The sequence below is a fragment of the Drosophila eugracilis genome, unplaced genomic scaffold, assembly GCF_018153835.1.
Source record: "Drosophila eugracilis isolate 14026-0451.02 unplaced genomic scaffold, ASM1815383v1 contig_575, whole genome shotgun sequence".
Taxonomy (NCBI): Eukaryota; Metazoa; Arthropoda; class Insecta; order Diptera; family Drosophilidae; genus Drosophila; species Drosophila eugracilis.
Genome location: NW_024573454.1, coordinates 715,966 through 743,405, shown reverse-complemented (window position 1 = coordinate 743,405; position 27,440 = coordinate 715,966). Strand labels below are relative to the sequence as shown.

The window sequence follows — 27,440 nt, the reverse complement described above, 5'->3', positions numbered from 1 at the left end:
TTAAAAAACTTAACGGAAATGTTTTATTATTATTTAAAAATAAATCATATACTTAACCAAGATATTAGAATTTTTTCTTAATATAAAAAGCATTGAACTTGAAATATATGTTTATTTTAGGAAGGAAATATAAATATATTTGAAGAATTCAAATTTTGTTGCTGGAAAAATCTCCCTGAATAACGTACCATCTCTATATTCCCTGAGCTTATCGATAACCAGCTCGCTGTGAATGGTAAAAGGGAGCCAAAGTATTCTTGTGAAAAAAAAGATACGGTCCGACATAACGGCACCGGGGAAAAAGGGCAAACATTTGTTATTTATAAGGACATTTAAGAGCTGCTAAGCATAAGCACTCATTTAAGTATTGCCCGGTATTAGGATCAGCCATCCAAAGTCGGTGATGGACTCGCGTAATCGGCGCAGCTTCTCTGGTGGAAGTGCAAATGATGGGGGCCGGGGTAATAATTATTATAGATCCCGGCCGGGTTCTCGATATAGTAGATCCCGCTCGCGTTCACGGTATGAATTACATCAAATCTCATGAAATTATGTATTTATAAATATAAACACCTACAGGGAACGCAATCGCAATTTTGGAGGCTTCAGGCACCGGGATTCTCGTTCTCGTAGTCGAGATCGTTCCCCCATGTTCCGACAAGATCTCCGTGGTGGTCGTGGTGGTAATGGTGACCAGGACTTGTACAACAACATCATCGACGATGACCACAGAGAGGATCAGCGCAATTACAACTCCCGGAATAACTTTGACAATCGCCAGTTTCGGAGAGATGATAACTTTGATCGCCGGAACAGGGAAAGAGATGGCAATACCGACCGAGAACTAAATGACTATGAATACGAACAGCGTTGCCGAGATCAACATTCACGGGATCGCAACTCCATTGAGAAGGAAAGGTTTCGACAAAGGGGTCATAGCAGGGAGCACAGTAGACCTTGGAACAGGAACTACAATCATGACGATCGCAGCAGGAGTAACGAGCGAAACACGTAAGTAGATGACAATATATCTACATTTGATAAGCTATTATTATTTCAAATTGTGATTGATTTGTAACTAGGCGACCGCAAAATCATCGAACTTACAATGGCGGTGGAAACAACAATAAGCCCAACCATAATCGAGAACGCGAAAGAGATTGGGAACATGATCGGGAACGGGATCGGGAAAGGAGAGCTTCTTCGGAATATGACAGTGATGAGGGTCAAATGCGGAGGAACAAATACAGAGGTGCTACTGAAGCGCTCAATATAATTATAATCTTTGGCCTTACAAAAGAAATGACAAGAGCAGATGTAAGCTAAGCTAAGCAAGAATAGATAGAAAATACCTTTTAATTAAACATTTTTAAATTCAGATAATGAGCGAACTGATAAAGGTGAACATGGAGCCAGCCTGTATTCGCATTATACGGAAACAAGGAACAGGTGGGTTACGAAATCTCTGACTTTGCACTTACAGCACAGACGTGGGTAGGTAAAAAAAAGTATGAGCGGCTATGCGCTAATGGAGACCAAAAGAACAAATCGAATTAAACCGGCCACATATGAAACGAAAAGAATACAAATTCCCCACCACAACAATGTTACAAACCTATCGAAACATTCAACATATTTTGACGAAAACATTTTGTATCTGCTTCTATCCGAAAATTTAGATTCATCACGCGGTATAGCGTTTGTCGAGTTTAACACCGTTGAGGAGGCGAAACAATGGATGGATATTACACAGGTATCAGCGCAATCAACCAGAAACCCTTTGAACTTTTGATCACCACCAGGCAGAGTTCTTCCCTTGGCAATAATATTGAAAGGTCTTTTCGTTTAGTTTTCTTACCCAGCTACAAATTTGTCATAATCGATTTCGTAAAACGCACATAGTTCTAGAATTATGGGAACTAAAAAGGAAACTATTATTTTAATATTATGGCCGGGGAAGCGGAATGAGGAACGATCGCCAGCAGCAAAACTTCGATTTACGAAACACAGAAGCAATCTGGTGACTGTGTAGAGTGTGAAAGATTTACTCCTTTTAATGACTTACCAATTCGTAACTTTTCTATTTCATATTTCCATGTCTGGCGCTCCAGGGCGTGCTGAAGCTGAATGATCAACGGGTGACGATGCAGTATAGTCACAAGCGCATACAGGATTGGAATTGCAACAAGGTGCCTGCCATTAAAAATATTATTTTATTCTTATAAGTCACTGTAATTTTTCGCTTTCAGTGTGGCGTCTGCAACTTCAAGTTTAGATTCTTTTGCTTTGTATGCAAAACATCCCGGGAAGATAGCGAAACGACATTTTCCTCCGGAAGCGAGGGCGTGGACGAAGTCAGCAGCATTCTCACCAAAAGTATACAAATATATACTCTCTTGCCATCTCGTTTTGTAGCGTCGATCAAACTGAAAATGTACAGACCACTGACAGACACGATTTCTCTACCACTTCCTTAATCTATGCAGAGATCATGCTACGCAATCTGGACGCTCTGACCAACGAAGAGGGCGTGCTCACAGCCCTCCAGATGCACCTAAACGATTTGAGCAAGACGGTAACCAAGGTGATCATCAGCCGGGACACATTGACTCAGGCATCTCGAGGAATTTGTTATCTTCACTTTGACACACTCGTCGACTCCATGAATGTGCACAATGCGTTGACATCGCTGAATCCGCCACTTACCCTAGATGACAAGCCTGGTAAAAGACCTCCATGGCTTCTATAATCCAAAAATAACAAATTTCTCTTTTCTGCAGTGGCAGTTACCTATTGCAAGGAACCTGAGGAACAAAAAACATTGCTCAAAGATCCAAAATCCACAGCAGCAAAATCCAGTGAAGTCAGCGTTAACAGTGGAAGGAGTTTAGGGACTCTACCTTCAGGAGTGGATGAAAACTATACTGTGACCGATATCCCACGTCTTGCTGAATACAGTGCCTCCGTGTATGCTTCGAATCCTGCAGAACACGCTCATTACGTTCAGTACTACACCGATTATTACACAACACATCTTAGCAAGAAAAGTACTGACCCCCACTTAACGGAGGCGAACTCTGGAGCAGCTGTTGCCCTTTCAGCCATTCAACGCAAGCAAAAGAAGATGAACAGCATTGAAACTACAATCACGGCAGCGGCTACAGCTGCCGCACAAGCAGCGGCGGAAGTAAAGGCCACTTTGGCTGCTCAGGGTGTTAGTGCGCCGAGGGGCAACGATGGAAAGACCTACCGTAAGTGGGCAAATTTATATTATATGTTTCTAAGAATTCAATTTTATTCGTTTTATCTCCATTTTACAGCAACTCCCGATGTAACGCAGTACCAGTACGATGAAACGTCCGGTTACTATTACGATCGCATCACAGGTCTCTATTACGATGCTCACTCGCAGTACTACTACAACAACGAAACAGGCGCGTATCTCTATTGGGATCAAAAGAAGAGTACCTATATCCTGGCCACTCCGGCCTCCACTCAGGCAGCTCTCCAGGAAGTGCTGTCTGACGCTGAGAAAAAGAAGGGGGAGGATGGCAAAAAGGAAAAGGAAAAAGACAAAGAGGAGGGAAACAAGCATGACAAAGTCAAAGTTGCCAAGAAAATTGTCAAAGACATGGAGAAATGGGCCAAGCAGCTAAATCAGAAAAAGGACTACACAGCGGTGGCCACGCCACAGCCAATATTAGGAAACGAAGGTCCCAGCACATCAAGGGTCAATCAAGGAGGATATGCTGATGTCGGGTTCTCAATTCTGGAGAAAAAGGAACGTAGCAAGCTGATGGACTATACGGTTCCGGGTCCAATGAACAAGCTTGTAAATGCCTATGGCGGAGCATCAGACTCTGAAGAGGAAACTGCTCCAAATATTCAGGCCCCTCAGACTTCAGAGGGATCAGGAGGAATGTCTGGTAGTGGAGGTGGAGGCTCCACGGCCAACGAGTCGGATTACGTTGATTTCCAAAAACTCACCTGCCTGCTATGCAAGCGTGCCTTCCAATCGCAGGAAATTTTACAGAAGCATTTAAAAATGTCGGCTCTACACAAGGAGAACCTGGCAAAGCTAAACCAAAATTCTGGAAGTAGTAATAGTATTGAAGAGGCATTATCGTAAGTGGGGTTGTTTATAGTGATTTGACACTTGATTGAACTTAATATCTTCCCTCAGTTATAGAGACCGTGCGAAGGAGCGCAGACTTAAGTACGGTGAAAGCGATCCTCCACCTCCCAATCGCAGCAGGGAGCGCTTCGAACAGGAATTAAAGACTTTACAAACGCGGCAGAAGGAATCTTCTGGAGCTACTCCGGCTATGCCCATCAGTTCAAGCAACGTGGGCAGTCGTCTACTGCAAAAGATGGGCTGGTCTGAGGGTCAAGGCTTAGGGCAGGAAGAACCAGGGCCGCACAGAGATCATAGAGGTTGGTACCGAGGAATTTGTATTACCTATAAGGTTAATATAATAATTTGTCGACTCTAGGCTGATGGACGGTCCAACAATGTGGGTCTGGGCAATAATTCGGGAAGCATGTTACCAGGCAACGATTACAAATCCTATATAAAGAAAATGATGAAGCAGCGTTACGAGAATGCATGAGAATAGAAATACTGTTAAAGAGACATTTAACAAGTTTTTTAAACTAAAAGGAAATGTTAAATTGAACTTAAAGCTGTGTTTTATCATATTATTTATGAATCTTAAGCATTTTTCGTTTGCTAATCTTAATTGAATTGGCAACTTTTATCTTGTTAAATAATCGGAAAAATAAGAAATCTTTCCTCTAAATAAGATTTATTTGAGTTATGAAAAAGCGAATTCGGAACTTAATCGGAATGTACAAAAATAAATCCTACGTTGAAAAATTTAAATTGTGTGTTGTGAACCAATTTTTGTTTGACGCTTTGCAGCACTGTCGTGTAAACCGTTATCGATAACTAGCAGTCAGTAGTTTTGGGTGAACGGCAAAAGGAGGCCGAGATTTTTCTATTCGTGTTTTTTTTTTAACCCGGAGAACTCCTTGTTTCTGTCTCAATGAACAAAGACGTCCAGACTGGGAACAAGTTTAACCAGCTTTCGCACCCTGCTTAAATCGTGGTAAACAAGTAAGATGTGCACACTAACGCGGTTCAACTAAATGGCAAAAGGCCAAAAACGCATACAGACTGAATATAATTACCATCGATTTGCATTAGATACGCGTAGAATGGAGTCTCGATACGGTCGCAGCTTCTCGGGTGGAAATGGAAATGATTCAGGCTATAGACGCTATACTCGTTCCCGTTCGCGATCCAGGTATGAAATGCTTAAGTTTACATATGCCAACGGGTATAAGTGGATTTAATGGTTTTTAGGGAACGCAGTCGGGATCGTAATGAGTATAGACGACGCAATTCCCGTTCTCGTAGCCGGGAAAGATCCTCGCATTATAGACGCGATCGAAGTACGGATCGTGATTTATACCGTGATCTGATAAATGATGATTACGAGGAGCAGAGCAACTACAGCTCAAGACATAACAATGATCGTCGTGATCTGGATAACCACGGTCGCAGGGATCATGATGGCTATAACGATCATGATCGTCGTGACCAGAATAGCTATGGTAGACGTAGCCAGGATAAATATGAAAATGAACATGATAACCGCTGGAAGAACTACAATCGTGAGTCGAAGGAGCGCAATCATGACGACTTTGATAGAGGATCTGAACGCAGGTAAGGAGTTGTATTTGGAGCTTGTCTGGTTGTGATTTTTATAATTTCCATATTAATATCCGAAAGGTTAAGAAAGTAATGAACAACCTGGCTAGTTCAAATTTTTGTATATTTACAATACTTTAAAGTAACTTAAAGACCTTATTGTTTATGCTTATTTTATATTAACTTCAAAGGAAAAACTCAAATTTTGCTTTCTTAGCTTTTGGTAACCAATTAAAATGTAAAATAAATTAAATATCGTGACAATTTGGTGAACCGTATAAATGCATGTAAATTGTCAAATGAATCATTCATTTTCGTTTAGCATAATTGAAGTCAACTAAAATGACAGTACTAGGGATTTTACACCAAATAATTAAGCAAATTGAATTATACATATTGTAAAATACGATACTAAAACCGAATCCTTAATTTCAGCCGCAGTGGTGATTATCGGCAGTATAATAATAATGGCAATGGCAGCTCTAACAGTAGTAATAGGGATCGAGAAATGGATCGCGATCGCGAGAAACAGTATTCGTCGGATGAGGACAGTGACACAGTTAATGAATATAAGCAAAAAAATAGCTATCCCAGTGGCAGCAACGTGGGGCCATTGAACAACATTATCCTCTTTGGACTAAAGAAGCATGTCACGGAAGCGGATGTAAGATTTTAAAATATATAGAACATGATTATAAAAAAATAACTAAGTTAATCGTCACAGATAATGGGCGAACTAATAAAACTCGATATGGAACCCACTTCCATTCGCGTGATGAGGAAACAGCCATCAGGTGGGTTACAATTCCGCGTTTTATATTCCATTTTAAGTGAAAAAAAAAATATAGCGTGAGTATTGAGTGCCCAGCAAAATGTTCGGAAATGGATTTATACAAAATTCAAATATACTTGGCTTACGACATCTGCAACCAAATTCTAAAACAAAATATAGATATAAACATAGAAAAATATAGTAAACTGAATCACCAAAATACAATCCCCAAAAATGTTACAATGCTATTAAAACAACCAACAACATTTTTTGACAAAAACATTTTCGTATCTGCTTCTATCTAAAATTTAGGTGCCTCACGCTGTTTTGCATTTGTCGAGTTTAAAACCGTTGAGGAGGCGAAACATTGGATGGATTTAACCCAGGTATCACAACAAATTACAAGAACCTTGAACCTTCTTGAGTCAGCTAAATGAGAAAGACGGCAATATCCGAAAACTTGGCATCAACTATACAGAAATCGAAGCTTTGAATTCAGTTCTTCTGGTGGCCTTCATTTCATTCACTCGAAAACATTTAATTAGGTTATACTTCTTTTATTGTCGAAATTGAGTCGGGTCATCAAGGTGTGAACTGAACTCAAAGCCAGAGTTTCAAATAAAGGAGACAACCTGCATCTGCGACATCTGCGCGTTGACCAAAAACACAGAGCAACCTGGTGACTGTGTAGTCTGTGAAAGATATGATTAGTTTTTTATCAATGGCTGTTATTTAATTTTCTTTATCTTCTTTCCTTCTTCCGTACAGGGTGTGCTCCAGCTGGGTGATCATCGCGTGTCCATGCAGTATAGCCACACTAGCATGTCGGATTGGACCTGTATTAAGGTAAGCATAACCCAATTATAAGTTAGAAATGGTTTTTTCAAATTTTTTTGTTTTACAGTGTGGTGCCAGTAACTTTAAGCGACGCTTTCAGTGTTTCATGTGCAGCTCCTCGCGGGTAGAGAGTGAAAATGCTCTTTCTGGAGCCGGCGAGGGCACCGACGAGATCAGCCGCATCCTCACAAAAAGTATATCCAACATGAGCAATATCTTTCAATGCCGTTTCCCTAGCTAAATAGCTAAATACCCAACTAACCGCCACACGCTTTTCCAATGCAGAGATCATGCTACGCGGCTTGGACGCGCTGACAAACGAGGAGGGCGTGCTAACTGCCCTCCAGGAGCACCTACCCGACCTGGCCAAAACAGTCAGCAAGGTGCTGATCAGCCGCGACACCCTAACCCAAGCATCTCGAGGCATTTGTTATCTAAACTTTGATACACTCATTGATTCAATGAATGTGTATAACGGTCTGACGGCGTTGAATCCACCGCTTACCTTGGATGACAAAATGGGTAATGGCTATTTTCTATATTTCATTTTTTTCACTTTAATAATGATAACAAATTTTTCAGTTTCTGTCAACTATTGTATGGATTCTGAAAATCGTCAAATGTTGCCAACTGCTGACTCGACTACATCTCGATCCACTGTTGCGGCGTTGACACCCTCGGTAGTAAGTGCATGCTACACCCTAGCAGATGTACCACGTCTTGCCGAATACAGTGCCTCCGTGTATGCATCGAACCCTGTGGAGCATGCCCACTACGTTCAGTACTATACGGATTATTATACAACTGAAATAAGTAAGAACAGTACAAATCCTCAAGTCACAGAGGCCAATTCAGGAGCAGCAGTGGCCCTATCAGCCATGCAGCGTAAGCAAAGGAAAATAAGCCACATGGAGACGACGACTTCTGTGCCAGAGGCGAAAGCCGCGTTTCTAGCCAGAGGAGCAAGTGCTCCCAGGGGTAATGATGGAAAGAAATACGGTAAGTAAACAGCTAATTAATTTTATTTATTATGGTAATTGTATTATAATTGTTAGCCACTCCCGATGTATCCAAGTACCAATATGATGAGACCTCGGGCTATTACTATGACCACGTTACTGGTCTCTACTATGATGCCCACTCGCAGTACTACTATAACAACGAGACTGGCGCATATCTTTATTGGGATCAGAAAAGGAGCACTTATATTTTGGCAACACCCGCTTCCACTCAGGCAGCTCTCCAAGAAGTGTTGGCTGAGGCCGAAAAGAAAGAGGAGGAGGCCAAGAAGGCTAAAGAAAAGGAGAAAGAAAAAGAAGATGTGGGCAAGCCCGACAAAGTCAAGGTGGCCAAGAAGATCGTCAAGGATATGGAAAAGTGGGCTAAGCATCTAAACCAGAGAAAAGACTACACGACAGTGGCCACACCACAGCCTATTCTGCCTGAAAATGAAGCTCCAAGCACTTCGCGTGGCAACCAAGGAGCTTATGCTGATGTGGGATTCTCGATTCTTGAGAAGAAAGAGCTCCGTAAGCTCAATGACTATACACCACAGGCTGGACCACCGGCGGTAAGCAAACTAGTTAGCGCCTATGGAGGGCCATCTGACTCGGAAGATGATAATACTGGTGCCTCCCAGAAACTTAAAAAAGCTGGGGAAGCGGGTGGTGGGCCTACCGCTGATTCGGAATATGTGGACTTTCAAAAGCTTACTTGCCTGCTCTGTAAGCGGGCCTTTCAATCGCTCGACATCTTGCAGAAGCATCTAAAAATGTCTAATCTACATAAAGAGAATCTGGCCAAGCTTAACAAAAATTCTGAAAATAGAAATAGCGTTGATGAAGCACTATCGTAAGTTGGATTGAATGATTAAAACAGTATATATTACATTAAACCTAATATCTTTCTTCAGCTATCGAGACCGTGCCAAGGAGCGCAGACTTAAGTACGGCGAGGGCGATCCTCCTCCACCAAATCGTAGCAGGGAGCGCTTTGAGCAAGAATTAAAAACTTTGCAAACGCGGCAGAAAGACTCCTCTGGAGCTGCTCCGGCTATGCCCATTAGTTCGAGCAACGTGGGCAGTCGTCTGCTGCAAAAGATGGGCTGGTCAGAGGGTCAGGGTTTGGGCAAGAAGAACCAGGGACGTACGCAAATTATAGAGGTAAACATCGAATATAACTACTAAGATGTGATATTCTAAAGCTGTAATTCTAAATCCTCAGGCTGACGGTCGTACCAACAATGTGGGTCTGGGCAATAAGGCTGGAAACTTAACACCTGGAAACGACTACAAATCCTACATCAAGAAAATGATGAAGCAGCGTTATGAGAACGCTTGAGACATCTTAAAGACACATTTGATTTTATTCCGCTTGAATATAGGAGCATTTAGGCATTATTTACCTCAATTACCACCTTAGTGCGCTCATTTAGCATTAACTTGCGATGTTAACATGTAAATAGTTAATAAAGTCTCAAATTGAATTTGATTAATGTATTAATTATAAATTGAATGTAAAAGTATTTAAATCTCGTCCATGTAGCCATGCTCGTAGGCGTGACGGACAGTTTTGAAGATCTCCTCATTTGCCTCGTCTCCAGCAATGTCCAGGGACAACTGGTGGAAGGCAGGACCGTGCATATCCGTATCAAACAGTCGAGACAACTCGGCGCAATCCTTCTCATTGCCCAACAGCCAGGGCAAGAAATGCATGCACACCATAGATCCGTAGAAAGCATAACGTTTAAAGTGGGCAATAAAGCGTTCAAAACTGAATTCCTTCAGCAGATTATTCACACGGTCCTCGGTCAACTCATCTTGGTTGCGGCGCAGCACTAGTTCAAGCATTTCAATCATATGGGTATGGTACTTCTGGAGCAAATCCGCATAAATCTCGTCCCTGCCCTCCGATGGTGTGTTCATGTATAGGAAGAAACTAAGGTCAATGGCCGTGGTACTAAAGCGCAGCTCCTGGAAATCGATGGCTTTGATGCCATCCACCTTGTCGTCGGCTCCGTAGTGGAAGAGCACATTGTTCCTGTTGTAATCCCCATGCAGAAAGGTTGCAAAATGGCTATCTGGTTGATTTTCGGCATAGGAGTTGGTGCGAATCTTCTCCAGCAATTGAGTTGGGTGTTTAAAATACTTCTCACGCAGCCGCTCAATGGCAGCACTAAATCCATCATTTGTACCCTCCAGAGCTGCTCCTTCTTGCGGTCATAGAACTCGAAGAACCGGTCGAAAGCTACGCGATAAAGGACATCAAAGATTGCTTTTCCTGAACTGGAAACAAAGGGCATGTCCACCACTCCGGCACGCAAACGGGCATGAACATTCGGCTGCAGGATTTTTGTGGCATAGCCAAGCGCATGGAAGGGTCCTACTAGACCCACCATCGCCTCCAGCTGATCCCGACGAAGGGTTAGCCTTGGACCCAACTGGTAGCCATCGCCCTTCAGATGTTTTAGAGCCAAAACAGATTCCCGTCCGTTGCTGAGATTATCGACTTGACCAAATCTGGCGACATAGCATCGAGGAACCCAATTGGACACCACATCACTGGCCAGATGACTTGTCCTTAGGACATTCTCATAGGCTGGCAGGATTTCGGCATAGGCATAAACTTCGTTGGCAAACTGGATGTACGAATTACTGCTCTCCCGGAACTCTTCTGTACCTTTCATGAATTTCACCAGAATGACCTCCGTACGCTTACGCTCGGCAATCACTAGATCCAGGGTAACCGTATACAAGGCAGACATGAATCCATCCAGGCCATTGGAGCACTCAACACTGTGGGAATCCAGAGAAGCCTCCGGTCCAAAATCCTTGAAAATATCGTACACCAGATGGCGTTCAATAAAGTCTAACTGCTGCTGTTGCGTTGACATCTCTATCTTATTCTGAATGCAATCAGTGATGATCTGATTAATATATAGCCTTTATCAAAGTACACGTAAGCCCGCCTTCTAATAACTTTTATTAAATTAATCCAAGTTATATATATATATCGATAGTTGCATCGACTAAAATTGGTATTTTCAAGCTAATACCGGAGTGGTCACACGGAATACCGATTGAAAACGTGCACCGGCTTTTTTCGGCGTAAACATTAGGTATTCGCTAAAAATATTAGGATAATCCTAATTAAATGAGTCCCAGCAAGATTCCTCCACTGACCTATAAGGTTGTGGCGGAGTGCTCAGTTTCCAAAGCCAGAGCAGGTCTGATGACTCTTAGGTAAGTGCACTCATAAGATTAACACTAGAAAACTGTGACTAATCCATATTACGAACTCTTCTTATAGGCACAGTGAGGTAGATACTCCCGTTTTCATGCCAGTGGGCACCCAGGGAACCTTAAAGGGCATCATTCCAGACCAACTCATTGAGTTAAATTGCCAAATCCTGCTGGGAAACACATATCATCTGGGATTACGTCCCGGAATTGAGACTCTAAAGAAAGCTGGAGGTCTCCACAATTTTATGGGTTGGCCAAGGGCTATCCTGACTGACTCTGGTGGCTTCCAGATGGTTTCCCTACTGCAGCTGGCCGAGATCGATGAGCATGGTGTGAATTTTCGGTCGCCGTTCGACAACAGTCAGTGCATGTTGACGCCGGAGCATTCCATACAAATCCAAAATGCCATCGGTGCGGATATTATGATGCAGTTGGATGATGTGGTCAAGACAACCACAACTGGTCCTAGGGTGGAGGAGGCCATGGAAAGGACCATTCGTTGGGTGGATCGCTGTATTGAGGCACACGCCCGGGATGATGATCAGTCGCTGTTTCCCATTGTTCAGGGAGGATTGGATGTGCCATTACGGCAACGTTGTGTTTCCGCATTGATGGAGCGGAAAGTTCGAGGCTTCGCCGTTGGTGGATTGAGTGGTGGAGAAAGTAAACATGATTTCTGGAGGATGGTGGATGTCTGCACTGGTTATTTGCCAAAGGACAAACCCCGTTACCTAATGGGTGTGGGTTTTGCGGCAGATCTAGTGGTCTGTGTGGCCCTGGGCATCGATATGTTCGATTGTGTCTTCCCCACTAGAACAGCTCGTTTTGGTTGCGCCTTGGTGGACGGCGGCCAATTAAACCTTAAGCAGCCTAAGTATAAAATGCAGATGGAACCAATCGACAAGGATTGCGAGTGCAGCACCTGTAAACGATATACCCGCTCGTATCTCCATCACATTGTCACTAATGAGTGTGTCTCCTGCTCTTTGTTGAGCATTCACAATGTGTCCTATCAGCTGCGTTTGATGAGGAGCATGCGGGAAGCCATTCAGCGGGATGAGTTCCCTCAATTCGTCGTGGATTTCATGGCGAGGCACTTCAATTCCGATCCCATTCCGGCTTGGATCCGAGAAGCTCTGGCAGCTGTGAATATTGAACTGCCAGCGGATCCGGAGGTAGAAGTTTCTCAGGAGCAGAAACGAAAGACAGAGAACAAGCAAGATGCGGACGATGTGGCAGAGGAGCAGGTGGCCACTAGCTAACATATACAAAGAAAAACTAAAAACTTTTGACTACTAAAGAGGCATTTGTATAGTACTTAGAAACTAATTGGCACTTTGAATACTTTAATGACATTCGATATATATGACATACATATATCGACTTATATTTACTATTATTAAAACAAAATACTTAATAGAAAATAAGTAAAAAGCTGAATTAAACCACAGATTACTAAAGAACTTGTAATTTAGAAACAAATATAAATCAAAATTTTAATATTTTATATTATTATTATGATTTCATAAAAATGTTAATCTTGGTATTATATAACTAATTATTTATTTTAATTCTAGATACATTCTTAAGAATTCATGCGTACTCCAATAAAGGGTATAAGAATACTGGTTTTCGGTTCTGCTTTGCCTACGTTCTTATCCGCTCTTTGCGGCAAGGAGCTTTCGTGTTTTACCTATGGGAAAAAGCTCTGTGTAGCTATAGTGTGACGCATAGCTCAAATCGGTGGCGATCGTCGATCTCGCGTGGAACGGCCGTTTTTGATATTGTACTTGATTTTCGCTTTTTTTTCCACGGCTTCTTTCTCGATTGTACTTCGGGTACATGTGTGGTAAATAAGAAAAACAAAAAAAGCGGATCGTTAAGAAACCTCTCACTTTTAATTTGACTCTCTCGCAAAGCTCTCTTTTCGCATTAAGGGGATATTTTTTGTTGGTCTGCGAGAGATTCGAGATTGGAGATCCAAAAGAGAGAGCGGGAGTGCTAGTGCTGCTTACCAGTCGGCGGTGGATCGTTCAGTGAGTCTCCAAGCGTTGTCGCATCCACAATATCGCGGTTTTTGTCGCGGATTCGTTTGGCTAACTAACGGTATACGCTGCACGCATCTGGCGGTAAATTGGCAGCGAGAAGCCCGCGCTAATAATACATTTTGAAATCGGGAAAAGAAAAGGATCGTAAATCCATAACAAGTATACGCCCAATCAACCAATCAATTGTAAGGAGTCCCCCAAAAATGTATTATTGGTTTTTATGGCAATGACAATTAATCACGGACTTGCAGTGCGTGTGTGTGAGTGCTGGAGAGTGACTAAGTGTGTGTGTGTGTGTGAGATTTTTGCCTCGTATCGTTTGCCAAATGTGGTAAAAGCGAAATAACAAAAAAAAAAAATAATGTTAACTTCGTATTCATACACCCAGGCATACATAAACATTAGTGCTTTTCAAGGCTCTCTGATTCCTTTTGTTTATCCGCAGGCTCTTCTTTAGAGTAATAAGCAATAACCCTTATATAAAGTATACGCCAAGTATATCTGCCAAGTCCAAAAGTGATTTTTCCGCTCATTTTATTATTTATATTTTCTGTTTTATTTTTCTTCTTTTTTTTTTTTGTATTTGCCATCGTTTTTGGCTTTGGCCTGTGTGTTTTTGAATTTTCATGGTTTCATTTCTTTAAATAAGTTTTATTTTTAGCACTTTTAGTTATTTTTGTGTATATGGGTTTTTTTTTTCTCACCAATTTCTCGGCTGCCCAGTTCGCCTGATTATTTTTTTCGAAATTTTCATGCCGATTCTTTGGAATATTCATGGGCTTTCTACACTGTGTACACAAAATGTGTGAAGAGAGATTTTTGTTTTAAATTCAGTTAAAGGTGTATATAGGGTGGACCAAAAATTGGGGAGGATCTAAAGAGAAATTAGGAATTTAAAGTATTTTCTTAGTGATAAAGAAATTGATGGAATATTCCATATTAACAAACATTCTCTCTCTTTAAACCTCCAGTAATACCTTCATATTAACCCCATAAATAAACCATGAAAGAAGCTCTCTCTGCTTTTTATGGTCTTTTTATTTTTTTGGCTGTCTCAACTATTGCCTCATTTTTCAAACACTCAACTTTTGTTGGCCACAAATTCATAAATAAAAAGTAAACATACAAGGCAGCCAATTATGATTGAAGGCTTTGATTGTTGGCCTTCAAGTGTAAACTCTCAGACAAATGGTCAATAGCCAAAAAGCCAAATGGCAACAAATTACCACCAAAAAGTGTAAAAGCCAAAAGGAAAATCTTAATGACGGCTACTACTAATCGTAATCACACTAGAATTTGTCAGTTCGTACCGTTAGCTCTTCGGTTTTTGCCTAGTATTTATAAATTATGACACATTCGAGAGGCGGCGAAGAGAAATAAAAAAAACTTGAGAGAGAGAGAGTGGTCTTTTTGGGTTTCTTCACGATGAGTGGATCTATAGGCCATATACTCTTTGAACAGCTGCTGGGTGGGCGGCATTCAAAAATGTAGGCATGGTGGTGGCTGAGTATTGTTTTGATGGTCGTTGAGCCGCAAAACACATGCAAAATTCATCATTTTTTCGCCAGAGAAAAAGAGAGAGAGAGTCAGAGGGAGAAAAGTGAAGATGTCTCGGGGCAATTAAGCACAGTAATTATGGGGAAAAGAAAAACACAAAGGAAATACACTTTCGCGCCTTTGTCTTTGCAATTGATTAATTTCATTCCCCTCTCTCTTGTGAGGCTAAAAAAAAACTTGTTTTAATTATATAAATTAATGAACACGGTTTTTATGAGCGGAAATTAAAATACAGCTTATCAGTCAATTAAAAACGTTCAAAAGAGATGACCACTTAATGAAAAGTTAATTTTAAAATATTGAAATAAACTTACGATTAATTATTTCCGTGTCAAAAGAACGTTAAGCTCCTTTTTTATGTTATTTACTGATATCGAAAGGTTTTTTATTTATATAAAATTAATTAATTTTAATTAATCAAATTTATTAGTATTTTCCCATAAATCACATTTATATCTTTATATAGAATTTTACTCACAAATTTATTTAGTTTAAATGAAAGTAACTTTTTAGTAAGCAATCCTCAAAGCCGATAAAAGCTTTTCTAAACTCAGTAAATACTTTTCTTCTTTCCTTTTCACCATAATCCAAACAATTCCATTAAAAGCTTTCCACTTCCATTTATCCTTTTAATTAAATATCAGTTGCAACAACATTTTAATCAATATACCAAACAAAATCAAACAACAACTTCCGCACAAACAACATTGCTTTTTGCCGACTAAAAACAAGTTTTTCATTTTCATAGTCGCATGCAAATTTTTAGTTGGGGCAAAAATTCCAATTCCAAAATATACAATATGTTCGCCTTAATAGTTATTCTATGCAAAATAGTCGTTCGAATTTGCCTTTGTTTTTGTTAAGCTAAAAACCAAAATAAACGGAAATGGAATATCTGCTTGCTTAGACATCAATGCTCTTAGCAAATTAGTATGAAAATTCCAATGTAAACACGGAGTCTGCAAAAAAAAAAAAAGATGAACCACGCCGCAAATTAACCCAAAATCATTGAACGCTGATTCATTTATCTAAAACGAAGCAAAATGTATATACAAAATCTCTCCAAAAACGCAAATGTTTGAAGCTTGTTGGTGTTTGTGTGGGAGTTTTTACTGTACGTCCAAGAGTCAAAGAAGCTTAGTCATTGGACCTATTTTTGCATCAGATTTGCGGCTTAGAAACACCCACCCCTTGAAATATTGATAATTTGCCGTAGTCTATCTACGGTTTTCTATTTGGTCATCTAATGTGGCTTGGCCTAAACGATTTGCCTTCTGCTAGATTCTCGTCGTACTCGTTTTTCTACTTTTTTTTTTTTTAATTTTGCGATTTTTGGCAACATTTTTGGTCGAGTGTGGGTGAATAAACTTCATGGTGTTTGATTAGTTTCTGGTTGATAAAAAATATAAAAAAAAACATACCATTGAGTTGACAATGAATGGGTTTTGCTGTTGACTTTGAAAACGAGAAATACAATAGGAAAAAACGAAAAAATGATTGGTTTTTGCTTCTTTGAGAGCGAGAGTGAATGGCTGGAGTTGAATGAGAGTCAGGGGGATCAAAAGTTTTGACAACCTTGAAACAGTAAATACTGTGGAATATGGTTGTTGTGGTATAAAAACGGTGAACTGGACTTTAAATGTGGAAAATTTTAAATGATTTGAAGATCTCTTAACATATGGTGACGTATTGATGGGTTTTGTAAATGAGAAAATAAGTTTAATAACTTTAATAGGCTAAACTTCTTCCTGAAAACTTAAAAATCTACGAAAAATATAAGAAAATCAGCAAGTCAAATGTTTCTATATCTTTATATATAGTCCATTTTCTAACCTTTCTATTTATCTTTTCAATCTACCAGTATTAATTAGTTCTAAATATTTGATCTAGGCTTCGAGTTCATTTAGCCAAGGCAAGACAAATGTTGACTGTCGCATTAGTAAGCGATTTTATCAGCAAAATCTGCCCCCAAAGCCATCGCTCAGGCAATAAATAACAAATTTGAATAGCCCAACATAAATCACTCTTTCAATTTGATATTCGTTTATTATTAAATTTCGTTTCTTTTAATTTTATTTTCTCTCCACCTCTCAATGTTTTTTTTTTTTCGGACATGTGAGCAGTGTAGTTGGGAATACAAAACACAGACATAAAATGGGAATTAAAGTTTGCCCCGAGTCGAGGCATTAATAAATCAAGTTCAATTCAATTAGTGCAATTCCGGGGACGACACAAACAATTTTCATTTTCCTCCCCCCCCTTGCAACGCCTTTGCCCTCTCATAACCTACGACAATTTATAATATGGAAAGAAATTCAAATGCAAATGCAAATGCAAATGGAAATGTTTTTTTGTTGCTAAAAATGCAAACAAAATGACAATGGAAAATATGGTTGGAAAAGCAATTCACTAATAATGCATCCCGAGTACCCAATAAATTGTTAAACAAATGTTATTTTGTAATCAATAAATGAGCTGCCTGCCGCCAGTGTCGAACGCGCTGAATAATATATGCCGAAGTTGGCCAAAACGCCCACTCGAAACACGTTGTAACTGTCAATTGGGCGGTGCCATAAAAAAATCCTCTTTATATGGCCCAGCATGAATTTATTTTCCACCTTAAGCTCGTAATTTTACACGATACACAGTTATTGCCAATAATTCAATAAAGAACCATAAAACGAATTATTAAAATGCGTGCGAAAATCTCTGTTAAAAAAAAAGTAAAAAAGCAATCAGAAAAATTCAATTTAAACGTTGGAATGTAGAAAACGGATAAAACACATAACATAATCGCCTTGCATAACACATATTTCATATATTTTATTTATCTTTTTGCATTCATCTGGCAGCAAGAGAAAAACTTTCTTTCAATGAAAGATGAAATGTTGCCAATGTGTGTTGAAAAAGGAAAATAGAAAAAATCATATCTATATATTCATTCGAATCTGTATTGTGACCTTGTCCCCGCGGCTTGCTCAATCTGGCACACATTTGGCATGAATCGATGGTTGGATTCGATCCGGAATAGATTTCACGATACACTGGCAAATTATATGCAAACTGCAGCTGACTAATTTCTGGAATGGAATGCCGCCGCTGATCGCATCAATCGTCTCCTGTCAATAGCCAACAAATCTTGTGCCCCTCCAAAACTGTCTCTCGCCCCAGAACGCAATTTGTATTTATTTTTGTTTTTTTGCTTTTTTGTCAACGCAACAAGTTTTATATATTCTCATCTATATAGGAGTGTATGTATGTATATATATATATACGACATGATATTCCAAGATGAAATCAGTTAAGCCCAAGGCTGAAAACTGTTTTGAGTATGGATTGCCGGGCCTGAGTGTTGACATCTTGAATGTTAATGATTTTTCGGGATGCGATCTTGAACTTGAGCAATAACAGGCCTTCAAAGCAATTAAAGGTCTTGTTTTACTGTGGATTATAGTATGTGTGGAGATGTTTTGATAAAACTTAAAAGTTTTTTAAACAAAAGTGAAGGAAATTTTGGCAAAAATAACGAGTTTAAAAAGCAATTTCTTAAGTAAATTAGAATTAGCATTACTTCCTTTTCATTTCCCATCTTAAAAACATAATTTATCAACTCAAATTTTCCTTACCTTTTCCTAAGATAATGCGGCTTGATTGTTGTGGTTAAGATCACGCAATTTTCCAGAGCTTGATTAACTTTTCACTCTGAAAGGTTTACTAATCTTCTCTAGATTGATTGTTGCTTTTTTTTCGTGGGAAACCGCAAGCAGGAACAGTTTTGAATTACAGATGTCTCAACGCCCCTCTTGATAGACATGTCAACCAATCAAGTTCTAATGAGTGTCTAATAATTTTTCGAAAGGGGGTATTCCACGCCCCAAGTGATCCCCAGACTGTCGCCCAAAATATTCATAAATGTCATCGTCAATTCTAATTCAAATGGCTCATGTTAAACTCAATTGGACACACAGATCTTCAGATCTTCTTCAGAAATGTTAAGGTCAATGCAAATTGGCTCGACAAGAATTTTTTCATTTATGAAATTTTCATTGTATTCGTGACTAAATATAAGTATTTAAAAGACTTTTTTGTTTATTGATGTTTGTTTGTCGAATGCCTAAGAATATGTAATAAAATTGTTAGCGTTAATTGAACTTGCAAATGCTTAATGTTTAAGTGTCTATCAATGGAAAGATATAGAAATTGGAATATCTGAAAAGGGTGAACAAATGGAAAGAGAAAATGTTTCAATGTTCCGGAAAGAAAAATAAATATTTCTAGCTAGCCGGTCTAAATTTAGTGAAAGGCGTGGGCCGTTTCAGCATTGAACATGACCAGGGCCTGTGACGCGTCTTATGATCAGCCAAATGGAACTACCTATACACAGCTAAATATATATCTATATGTATATGTATATCTATATAACATATTCTTTCAATCTTTGCAGATTTTGGCTGATAATAGAGCAAGCGATCGATAACAAGATGCATGTGCCATTATAAAGATAAAAGGAAAGGACATCATAGAAGCAGTATCATAGGAGGTCCTTGTTATAGATATATGGAAAACCCTTAACTGATATTATTGTAAGTTCTGCTCCTAGATTTATGTTTATGTTTTAATATCCTAAACTTCTATTACAGATATTAGAGTACATTGAACTTGAGTGTTAACTTTTTACCTACATCTATAGAACCCGCTCATACACAAGCAGTTAGAACATTAGAATGGGTAAAGATTATTATAAAACCTTAGGGCTGCCAAAAACTGCCACCGACGATGAGATCAAAAAGGCCTATAGGAAACTGGCCCTGCGCTATCATCCGGACAAAAATAAAGCCGCCAATGCTGAGGACAAATTCAAAGAGGTGGCCGAGGCCTACGAAGTCCTGTCAGACAAGAGCAAGCGAGAAGTGTACGATAAATATGGTGAAGATGGTCTGAAGAGTGGCGGTAAGTTAGTATACTAACTAGTTAGTATAAAATATTAATGAAATCCCAACTTTTAGGCACACGAAATGGCGGTCCTTCGAGCAACTCCTTTACATATCAGTTCCATGGAGATCCTCGTGCCACCTTCGCCCAGTTCTTTGGCAACAGCAATCCCTTCGCCTCGTTCTTTGACATGGGCGACAATATATTTGATAAGAACGTCTTCGATCTGGACACAGAACCCGACTTCTTTTCATCGCCCTTCGGTGGTATTGGTTCTCGCCATGGTCTAGGCAGTGCCTTCAGGTTAGTTTATCAAATCTAGTTAGGCTCTCCCCAGTATAACTTTGCTAATCTTACGCAGGCCCTCTTTCAGATCACACTCCTTCAACGTACATACGCCGTTCAAGAAGGAGCAGAAACAGGATCCACCCGTCGAACACGATCTCTATGTAACGCTGGAGGAGATCTATCACGGCTGTGTTAAGAAAATGAAAATCTCCCGACGCGTCGTCTCTGCGGATGGCAGTTCACGCAAGGAGGATAAGGTACTGCAGATATCCATTAAGCCGGGCTGGAAATCGGGCACAAAGGTCACCTTTCAAAAGGAGGGCGACCAGGCGCCCGGCAAAATCCCCGCCGACATTGTGTTCATCATCAGGGACAAACCGCATACCATGTTCAAGCGCGAAGGCAGCGATCTACGCTATACGGCGAGATTGACGCTTAAGCAGGTGAGTTTTAGTCTGTAGATTAGTGAAATATATACTTGAAAGACTTTTCTTAGATATAAAAAGATAAGTAGCTCTTAATCAACAGAATTGGTTCAAGATTTTCCCAGCTAGTTAGTACCTATAGTTGACCCTCTGCAATCCACTAGAGACCTCGCTTGAGAGAATGTTCACCATCAGAGATCATATTCACATGAGGGACCTGTGGCTAAGTTCTCACAGTATGTGGTGGCGCCCAATTAGAGGCGCAGCCAGTGCCTAAATCAAATTGTAATGGAATCGGTCAGGCATAATGGTTATGGCAAATTTACCATATACGCGGTTACCAGCCAAGCAGCCAAAGCACCCCGCCAAATTGGTAAACATGGTCAAGTTTCAATTAACGTCGACAGAGAGAGAGAGGGTTGAGGATTTTGGCCAACAATCTGCTGCTAAAGCGGCTACCACTGAGGTGTTAGATTTTTACACAGTCGCCAAAGCGCAAAACTTCGCACAACATTGTACACTTTTGATGCCAATATGGTCAGGTGGAAAAACCAAAAAAAAAAAAAATAAATATCAAAATATTTTGAAATTCTGAAAACTAGCAAACGTAACAAACTGAAATGACACGCCAGTGAGTTTGCAGTCATGTTAAAATTGTTAATTGCATTAAGTAGATTAAATAGTTGACTTGGCTACGTTTGAGATTTTTAACATTTTATTGCTTGTTAGTGCGACAAATTTAGTAAATATTTTTGGTCTTCTCTCTTGGCCAGAAAGCCGCATATGGCATAGTTGGCCAAATATTTTCTGTTTGTCTGTATTTTGAATTTATGAATTCCATTTTCGTTTTGAGCTAAAAGTGTCATGTTGTTCTTTCTATATAGAAATATTTGACACGGTTATTTGGCTTTTGGATAATGTGAACAGATTTAATTGAAATATTTATCAAGATTGAAGTTTCGGATTTTTGTAACTTAATTAGAAGTTTTTAATATGCAACTTTCTTCTATTAAATCTCACATAGCTTGCTGGCCTTTTGAAGCTTTGTCAATATTTTTAATAAAAAACCAATAAATCTTGGCCATAAGCACATGCTCGTAAGATTCTGTTTGGCTCAATAAACCAGCCAGCCAGACAGCCAGCCAGCCATAAGGCAATTGGAGCTCCATATATGATCATCCACATAATTGCCAGCAACGACGTTTTCCATTTTTTTTCTCGCTGTCATATTTTTGTTGTCGCTGCAGCAGCAGTAAATTTAAAGCGACTCATAAATTACATCATCGTTTACGATAAAAATCGAAGTCAATGAGTTTCGAATTAATTTTTCGCTTTACTTTTTTTTGGCTTTTAATATTATTTTTATGCATATTTCGAATGATATATAGACTTAGCGCACGTTCCAGTTTTAATTTTAAATTCTCGCATTTTTTCACTTAGACTGGCGCTATATATATGAATTTTCGAAATGGAAATCAAATTTAACAATGGTTTTGTTTTCAAGTGCCTGCGTCAGAGAATCTCGCAAATGCAGCAAACTAAAATTGATGAACATTTCAAGGATGTACGAGAGGACTCACTGCTTGTAACTGATGGCCAAAACGTTGTTGATGTTGTTGTCTGCCCAATGGCATTGTCATTCGATTGCTGGCCCAACTGAAAACAAAAAAAGAAAACCAACAAAAATATTGGAAGTTCTATACAAAACCATTTGGTAGTCGAAAACTTCGTTTGCATTTTGATGACAGTTGTCAACTGGTTTGAGCCAAAGAGTTTGGGGACGCTCACAGAAATCGAAAAAAGAGGCACAAGAATAATGCTTTATGACATGCGATTGAATGCTGTTGATTTGTTTTTTTTGTTAGCAAAAAGGGAAAATCTCCCACCTAAACCTTCTCTTCTTTCAGCGAGAGTAATTGTCTAGAGCAGCTTTGCAAAAAATGGGGGGGAAACATGGAGGATATATAGGGGAATTTATGTTTACGGCCTGGAACCTTCCGTTAAGCTGAGCCTGACATTCAGATTTATCATCTAGTTCGGCGATGGTTGTTTCCAATGATGATTTTTTAGTGCACTGAAAGGAAATCGGGAGTATTTGATATATGTTTTCTATATAAAGAATTGAGAAAGTTGTGAGTTTTATATAAGAGAGGCATAAAAAGGAATCACTAGGAATATGTTACAAATTAAGGTTTTTAAGCTTATGATCTTCTCAAGGTACATTGTATCTTTACAAAAAAGATAGATAAAATAAATTCTTTTATTTTTTAGAATTAGTTTTTCTATTCATTTTATAGCTTTGAAAACTGCTTACAATATTGGTTCTAAAATTGAACTTTATTGAGTGCTTAGTTCATGTTAATAGCTTTGAGAAAAGTTTACAATAAAATTTTTCACACAGATTGGAATTTTAGTTTTTGATTTAAAAGTACAACATTTGTATTATATATACAATCTTTTACAATTTATTTTTTATTCTTTAATTTACATTTTTAATCTTAAAAAGTAATTACCATATCCTATGATCATATCATACTAAAAAGTTTATGTTAGTTATGTAAAATTACATCATAAAGATAATATTTCTATTATTCCAAATGTTTTCATTGTTAAGTTCATATTTACATCTTTCAAAAGAGTTTACCATATTTTTTTGCTAAATCCCTGCTCTAGCTACAGATTCCTCACTGGGAAGTGGTCGCAAAATTTCATCGCTGCCCCATTCACGTTTTTATTCCCTTTATTTTCGGTTAACTTTTTTTATTTTTTGCTTTTTGTAAGTTTCAGCTGCCGTAAAAGGCAGCAAAGTATTTAAGCGTTACAGATTTATATATATATATATATATATATATATCGTTGTGTTTTTTTTGGCTGCGACAACATTTTCAACATTTCCATTAAAAAAAATATTGATGCTGGTCGCCGTCATCATGGGGACAGGTTGTTTTCGTTGTTGTAGGTAGTTTACTGGGTCTGTCGTCATCAGTTTATGTTGTCATCGCTTTTAAAATCGCCAGTCAATACCCGATCCGATCCGATATATATATATATATAAAGTACGCATATAGTTAAATATTCATAAGGTGTGCACTTTATTTATGTTTTAAGTGATTTCTTTTTGTATTTATAAGTTATTTGGATTTTATTGGGTGAGGCCCGTAGACAACATTGACAACTATTTAACACGTGTACCCGGCAAGTTCTTTGGTTACAAATCACTTGTGACAAGTTATGGAATGGCATAAAATATTATATCATCCGTTGATGGGCATCAAAGGGATTGTTTCGCTTTCGGACTTAGATCAAAAACTTTTTTTTTAGGATTTTTAGGTTTTCATAAATCACTGTGAGGAAGGGTTTGACATTCCAGTTATTGGTTGTTTATGGTTTTGTGTCAAAACGTTTGAAAAATAAAGGCAGTTTGAAATGTTGGAATTCGGGTGGGAAAAGGATTACCAAAGATAATCTGTCATTTTGAGGGGAGTTTCTGGAGAAAAGATTTGCTAACGAGGCATGTCGAAAGGGAAATGTTGAAGTGAGAAGTTGGGATTATGAGGAAGTTAAACTTGGACTTTGATAAATATTTGATACGGAAATATATTTCAAGGTTACATTTCCTTAACTTTAATATAAAAATGATAGCTTTTTCTGTCTTTTATTTTCTTGTTTTCTTAACAAAATCATTCACTAAAAACAGAAATTTCCTGCTTAAACTTTTATATGAGTTTTTCCACTGATTTGCTTATACAACTTCAAAAGATAAGATAACTTTAATAGAATAAACCACAAAGGCAGTGGAAAATCTCTATCTATATAAGCATTAAATGATATCATCTATATAAAAGAGAAAAACAAAACATTCAATCAATAAGAGTTTCAACCAACAAGCACTAATTGAGTAAGCCACATCAATGTCTTTTCTGGACAAAACAAAACCTGATTGATGCCCATCTTTTAGTGGGCCAATTAAACAAGTCGTATGTCAAACCGAAAGAGCTTCGAACGAGAAGTATCAATGAAAATGTCTGGGCCAAGGAAAAAGGGAAAGTAAACAGTAAAGGACATGGAAGCGTGTCAACAAGATGTTTAAACACGAATTAGGCAACATAAAAAAGGATTTACAAATGTTATGTTCGATACGAAAGCAAACATGCAACTTGAAGGGCAAATGGGTAGTAATAAAAGCCCGCCTCAAGGAGCTGGGGCAAGAAAAAAATCCAACCTAAACAGGATTACCCGGAGAAGATTGATAGATTCCATTCGAACTCATGTGTTGTGTTTGCTCATTTCGGGTTTTTTTTTTTGGTTGAACAAGAAAACGAAATTGAGTTATTGGTTGGGGTATTTGTTGACCATGTTGATTGATAAGCTAAGAGCTAAAAATAAATAGAAAATAAAGTAAATAAGAAAAAAGTTATTTTTTTGTCTCTTTTGAAGGGAAATCCCTTTAAAATACAATATTTTTATATCCTTTTTAGGCTCTCTGCGGCGTTGTCTTCCAAGTTCCTACCATGTCCGGCGACAAGTTACGCATCAGTACCATGCAGGAGATTATTAAGCCGAGCACGGTGAAACGGATTCAGGATTATGGCCTGCCCTTCCCCAAGGATACGACACGCAAAGGTGATCTCCTGGTGGCCTTCGACATTCAGTTCCCGGAGAAATTGACAGCCGCCCAAAAGGAGCGGCTCAGGGAAGTGTTATGAGGTGTTATGATCAACACCCACCCAGTGACGACTCACACACACACACACACACTCTTAGTCATTCATTCAATCGCACTAAAACCAAACCGACTCCATCTTTCAATCAATGTCCTATTCATTATTTTTGTTAACAACTCCCATTGAGATCTTTTTTCCATTTTGCTTGTTTTTTGTGTTCAGTGAAAACATTTTCCGCATCTTTTTACAGGAAATCTTAAAACTTAACAATCGGTTTTGCTCATCTTACGCCACGAACATGTTTGCATAATATATATATGTTGACCATAGTTATTATATCATTAATTCTTAATTTATTTGTCTAAATTAAAACTACATTTAATAAAATTACACACACACAGAGAGAGAAGAGAATACATGTGGAAGAAAAAGAAAAACAAGCGAAAAGTTCATGTTTTTTTTTACTTTTTTAAAGGTTGAAAAGGATATTTCTTTTAAGAGTTAAGGCTGAAAGTTAATCTTAAAATTTTTAAAAATATTTTTTAAACACAACATGCTTTTCTGGGCATTATCTGCAGAGTCATGTTTCCGCAATTGCAGAGCTCAAAAAAGAAAACGGGGAAAAACTGCGAAAGGAAAAGTGAAAATTTCGTTTAGTAATCGCAAAGCGTTTGACTAATTAGCTGCCGTTTCCAGTCGGTCGCCCCTTTCGTCCAGCCCCGCCCACCAAAAACATTCCCATGTCAAACGGAATGCTGCTCGTTAAGTCATTAAAATTGCATGAAGTCAAAACTTTATGGTCTGCAAAGTTTGCGTCAAAGCCGAACTAACCCCAAAAAAAAAAGGAAGACTGAAAATGAGAGAAATTCCAGAAAGCCAAAAAAAAAAAAAATTAAAATAGGATAAAAGAATGGTAGGAAAGTTGGCAGAAGATGCGAGAGCAACGAGACCAACATCAAAGCTGCCAAATGGTAATTCGTTTAAAAAGAAAGCCCGGCGACAGACGGGACTTAGACATCGACATAGACGCATTTCATTTGCAGACAATAAACAGAAGCACCAAAACAGCAACAACAACAACAACAATTGAGGGCAAAGTAAATAAATTAAATTTTGAACAACTCTTTGCATACAAAATAGCATTGGAAGGAAAAGGAATGCCAAGCCTGGCCGAAAAAGATTCAAAAGCTTGCTCAGATTTCAAACACATGCCAGTGACGAGGAGAGGATGAGTACAGGGACCAGGATGAGCCCGGGATGTGCAATGGATACGGGACGCAGTCGAGTCGGGTGTTCGATCTGCACGTGCCAGGAACACTCCACGGACCTCTGCCGCTGACTCTGTAACAATTCGTTGCGATTTTCCACTTATTTGGTGGAAAACCGAGAACAGAATGAGACTACACTTTAAAGAAGTACTTAATACTTAATAAATTTGACTTTTTCTTTTGTTTTTTAAAAAGCTGATGGTTCCTTTTTGTTTTAAAAAGTATCTTTTGAGTACGGATTCATAATACTTTTTAAAGAAAATTTGCTTAGATTTGTAAGACAACTCAGCTTAAACTGAAACTAAACTAGACATATTCTATGACTGAATTAAAGAATTTTTAACTTTATTTATTCTTTAAAAACACTTTAAATATCCCAGATTTTTCTCACTCTGTAAATCTCCCCAAAATTCTAAAGAAAAAACCTCAAAGACGTAGGCTGAAGTTGAGGCTGCGGATGAGCCAGCAAGAAGTTGGTTGTGCCATTAGCATTGGCTGGTTGGCCAAGAGGACGAGTAGGAGGGGAGGCCCAGTTGAAATCACAGAAAATCATCGACAACTGGCAAATGTGTGAATTGAATTTTCAAACAATTTTCCCCCTGTGCAGGCGCACTGCAGCCATACTCATCGTCATCGTTCTGCTTTCTTTTTTTTTCCTCCTGGTTTCAGTTTCTGTTCCTGGCGCTTTTCAATTC

General features: G+C 38.8%; 5 protein-coding genes across 9 annotated transcripts; 4 read left to right on the top strand and 1 right to left on the bottom strand.

Moving 5' to 3' along the window:
- Window positions 1-228: 228 nt before the first annotated feature.
- On the top strand, window positions 229-4,882 carry LOC108102560 (RNA-binding protein 5-A). The gene is given in 13 exon segments (XM_017207632.2): window positions 229-522; window positions 580-1,011; window positions 1,083-1,317; window positions 1,380-1,449; window positions 1,680-1,753; window positions 2,112-2,189; window positions 2,250-2,376; window positions 2,487-2,723; window positions 2,781-3,251; window positions 3,321-4,125; window positions 4,184-4,397; window positions 4,399-4,434; window positions 4,494-4,882. Coding segments are annotated over 13 exon segments (3,015 nt in total). The 5' UTR covers window positions 229-403; the 3' UTR covers window positions 4,611-4,882.
- An 82-nt stretch (window positions 4,883-4,964) lies between these two features.
- LOC108102561 (RNA-binding protein 5-B) lies at window positions 4,965-9,807 on the top strand. 4 transcript variants are annotated; one of them, XM_017207634.2, is made up of 13 exons: window positions 4,965-5,116; window positions 5,207-5,306; window positions 5,366-5,728; window positions 6,149-6,377; window positions 6,438-6,507; window positions 6,798-6,871; window positions 7,254-7,331; window positions 7,390-7,516; window positions 7,608-7,844; window positions 7,905-8,321; window positions 8,378-9,173; window positions 9,235-9,484; window positions 9,546-9,807. In XM_017207634.2, the coding sequence occupies exons 2-13, from the start codon at window positions 5,218-5,220 to the stop codon at window positions 9,660-9,662; spliced, it is 2,847 nt and encodes a 948-aa protein (XP_017063123.1). In that variant the 5' UTR covers window positions 4,965-5,116; window positions 5,207-5,217; the 3' UTR covers window positions 9,663-9,807. The 4 variants fall into 4 exon arrangements, 3 of the variants coding, with proteins under 3 accessions (XP_017063123.1, XP_017063122.1, XP_017063124.1); XM_017207633.2 differs by having other exon boundaries at window positions 4,965-5,306; XM_017207635.2 differs by lacking the exons at window positions 4,965-5,116; window positions 5,207-5,306; window positions 5,366-5,728; window positions 6,149-6,377; window positions 6,798-6,871 and having other exon boundaries at window positions 6,460-6,507.
- Window positions 9,669-11,314, bottom strand: LOC108102562. The gene is given in 2 exon segments (XM_017207636.2): window positions 9,669-10,524; window positions 10,527-11,314. Coding segments are annotated over 2 exon segments (1,365 nt in total). The 5' UTR covers window positions 11,215-11,314; the 3' UTR covers window positions 9,669-9,847.
- A 55-nt stretch (window positions 11,315-11,369) lies between these two features.
- LOC108102563 (queuine tRNA-ribosyltransferase catalytic subunit) lies at window positions 11,370-13,108 on the top strand. The gene is made up of 2 exons (XM_017207637.2): window positions 11,370-11,563; window positions 11,631-13,108. The coding sequence occupies exons 1-2, from the start codon at window positions 11,475-11,477 to the stop codon at window positions 12,823-12,825; spliced, it is 1,284 nt and encodes a 427-aa protein (XP_017063126.2). The 5' UTR covers window positions 11,370-11,474; the 3' UTR covers window positions 12,826-13,108.
- Window positions 13,109-13,462: 354 nt separating this feature from the next.
- Window positions 13,463-25,917, top strand: LOC108102564 (dnaJ protein homolog 1). 2 transcript variants are annotated; one of them, XM_017207639.2, is made up of 6 exons: window positions 13,463-13,796; window positions 19,613-19,751; window positions 19,809-20,118; window positions 20,175-20,403; window positions 20,474-20,831; window positions 25,292-25,917. In XM_017207639.2, the coding sequence occupies exons 3-6, from the start codon at window positions 19,893-19,895 to the stop codon at window positions 25,517-25,519; spliced, it is 1,041 nt and encodes a 346-aa protein (XP_017063128.1). In that variant the 5' UTR covers window positions 13,463-13,796; window positions 19,613-19,751; window positions 19,809-19,892; the 3' UTR covers window positions 25,520-25,917. The 2 variants fall into 2 exon arrangements, with proteins under 2 accessions (XP_017063128.1, XP_017063127.1); XM_017207638.2 differs by having other exon boundaries at window positions 20,462-20,831.
- Window positions 25,918-27,440: the final 1,523 nt, after the last annotated feature.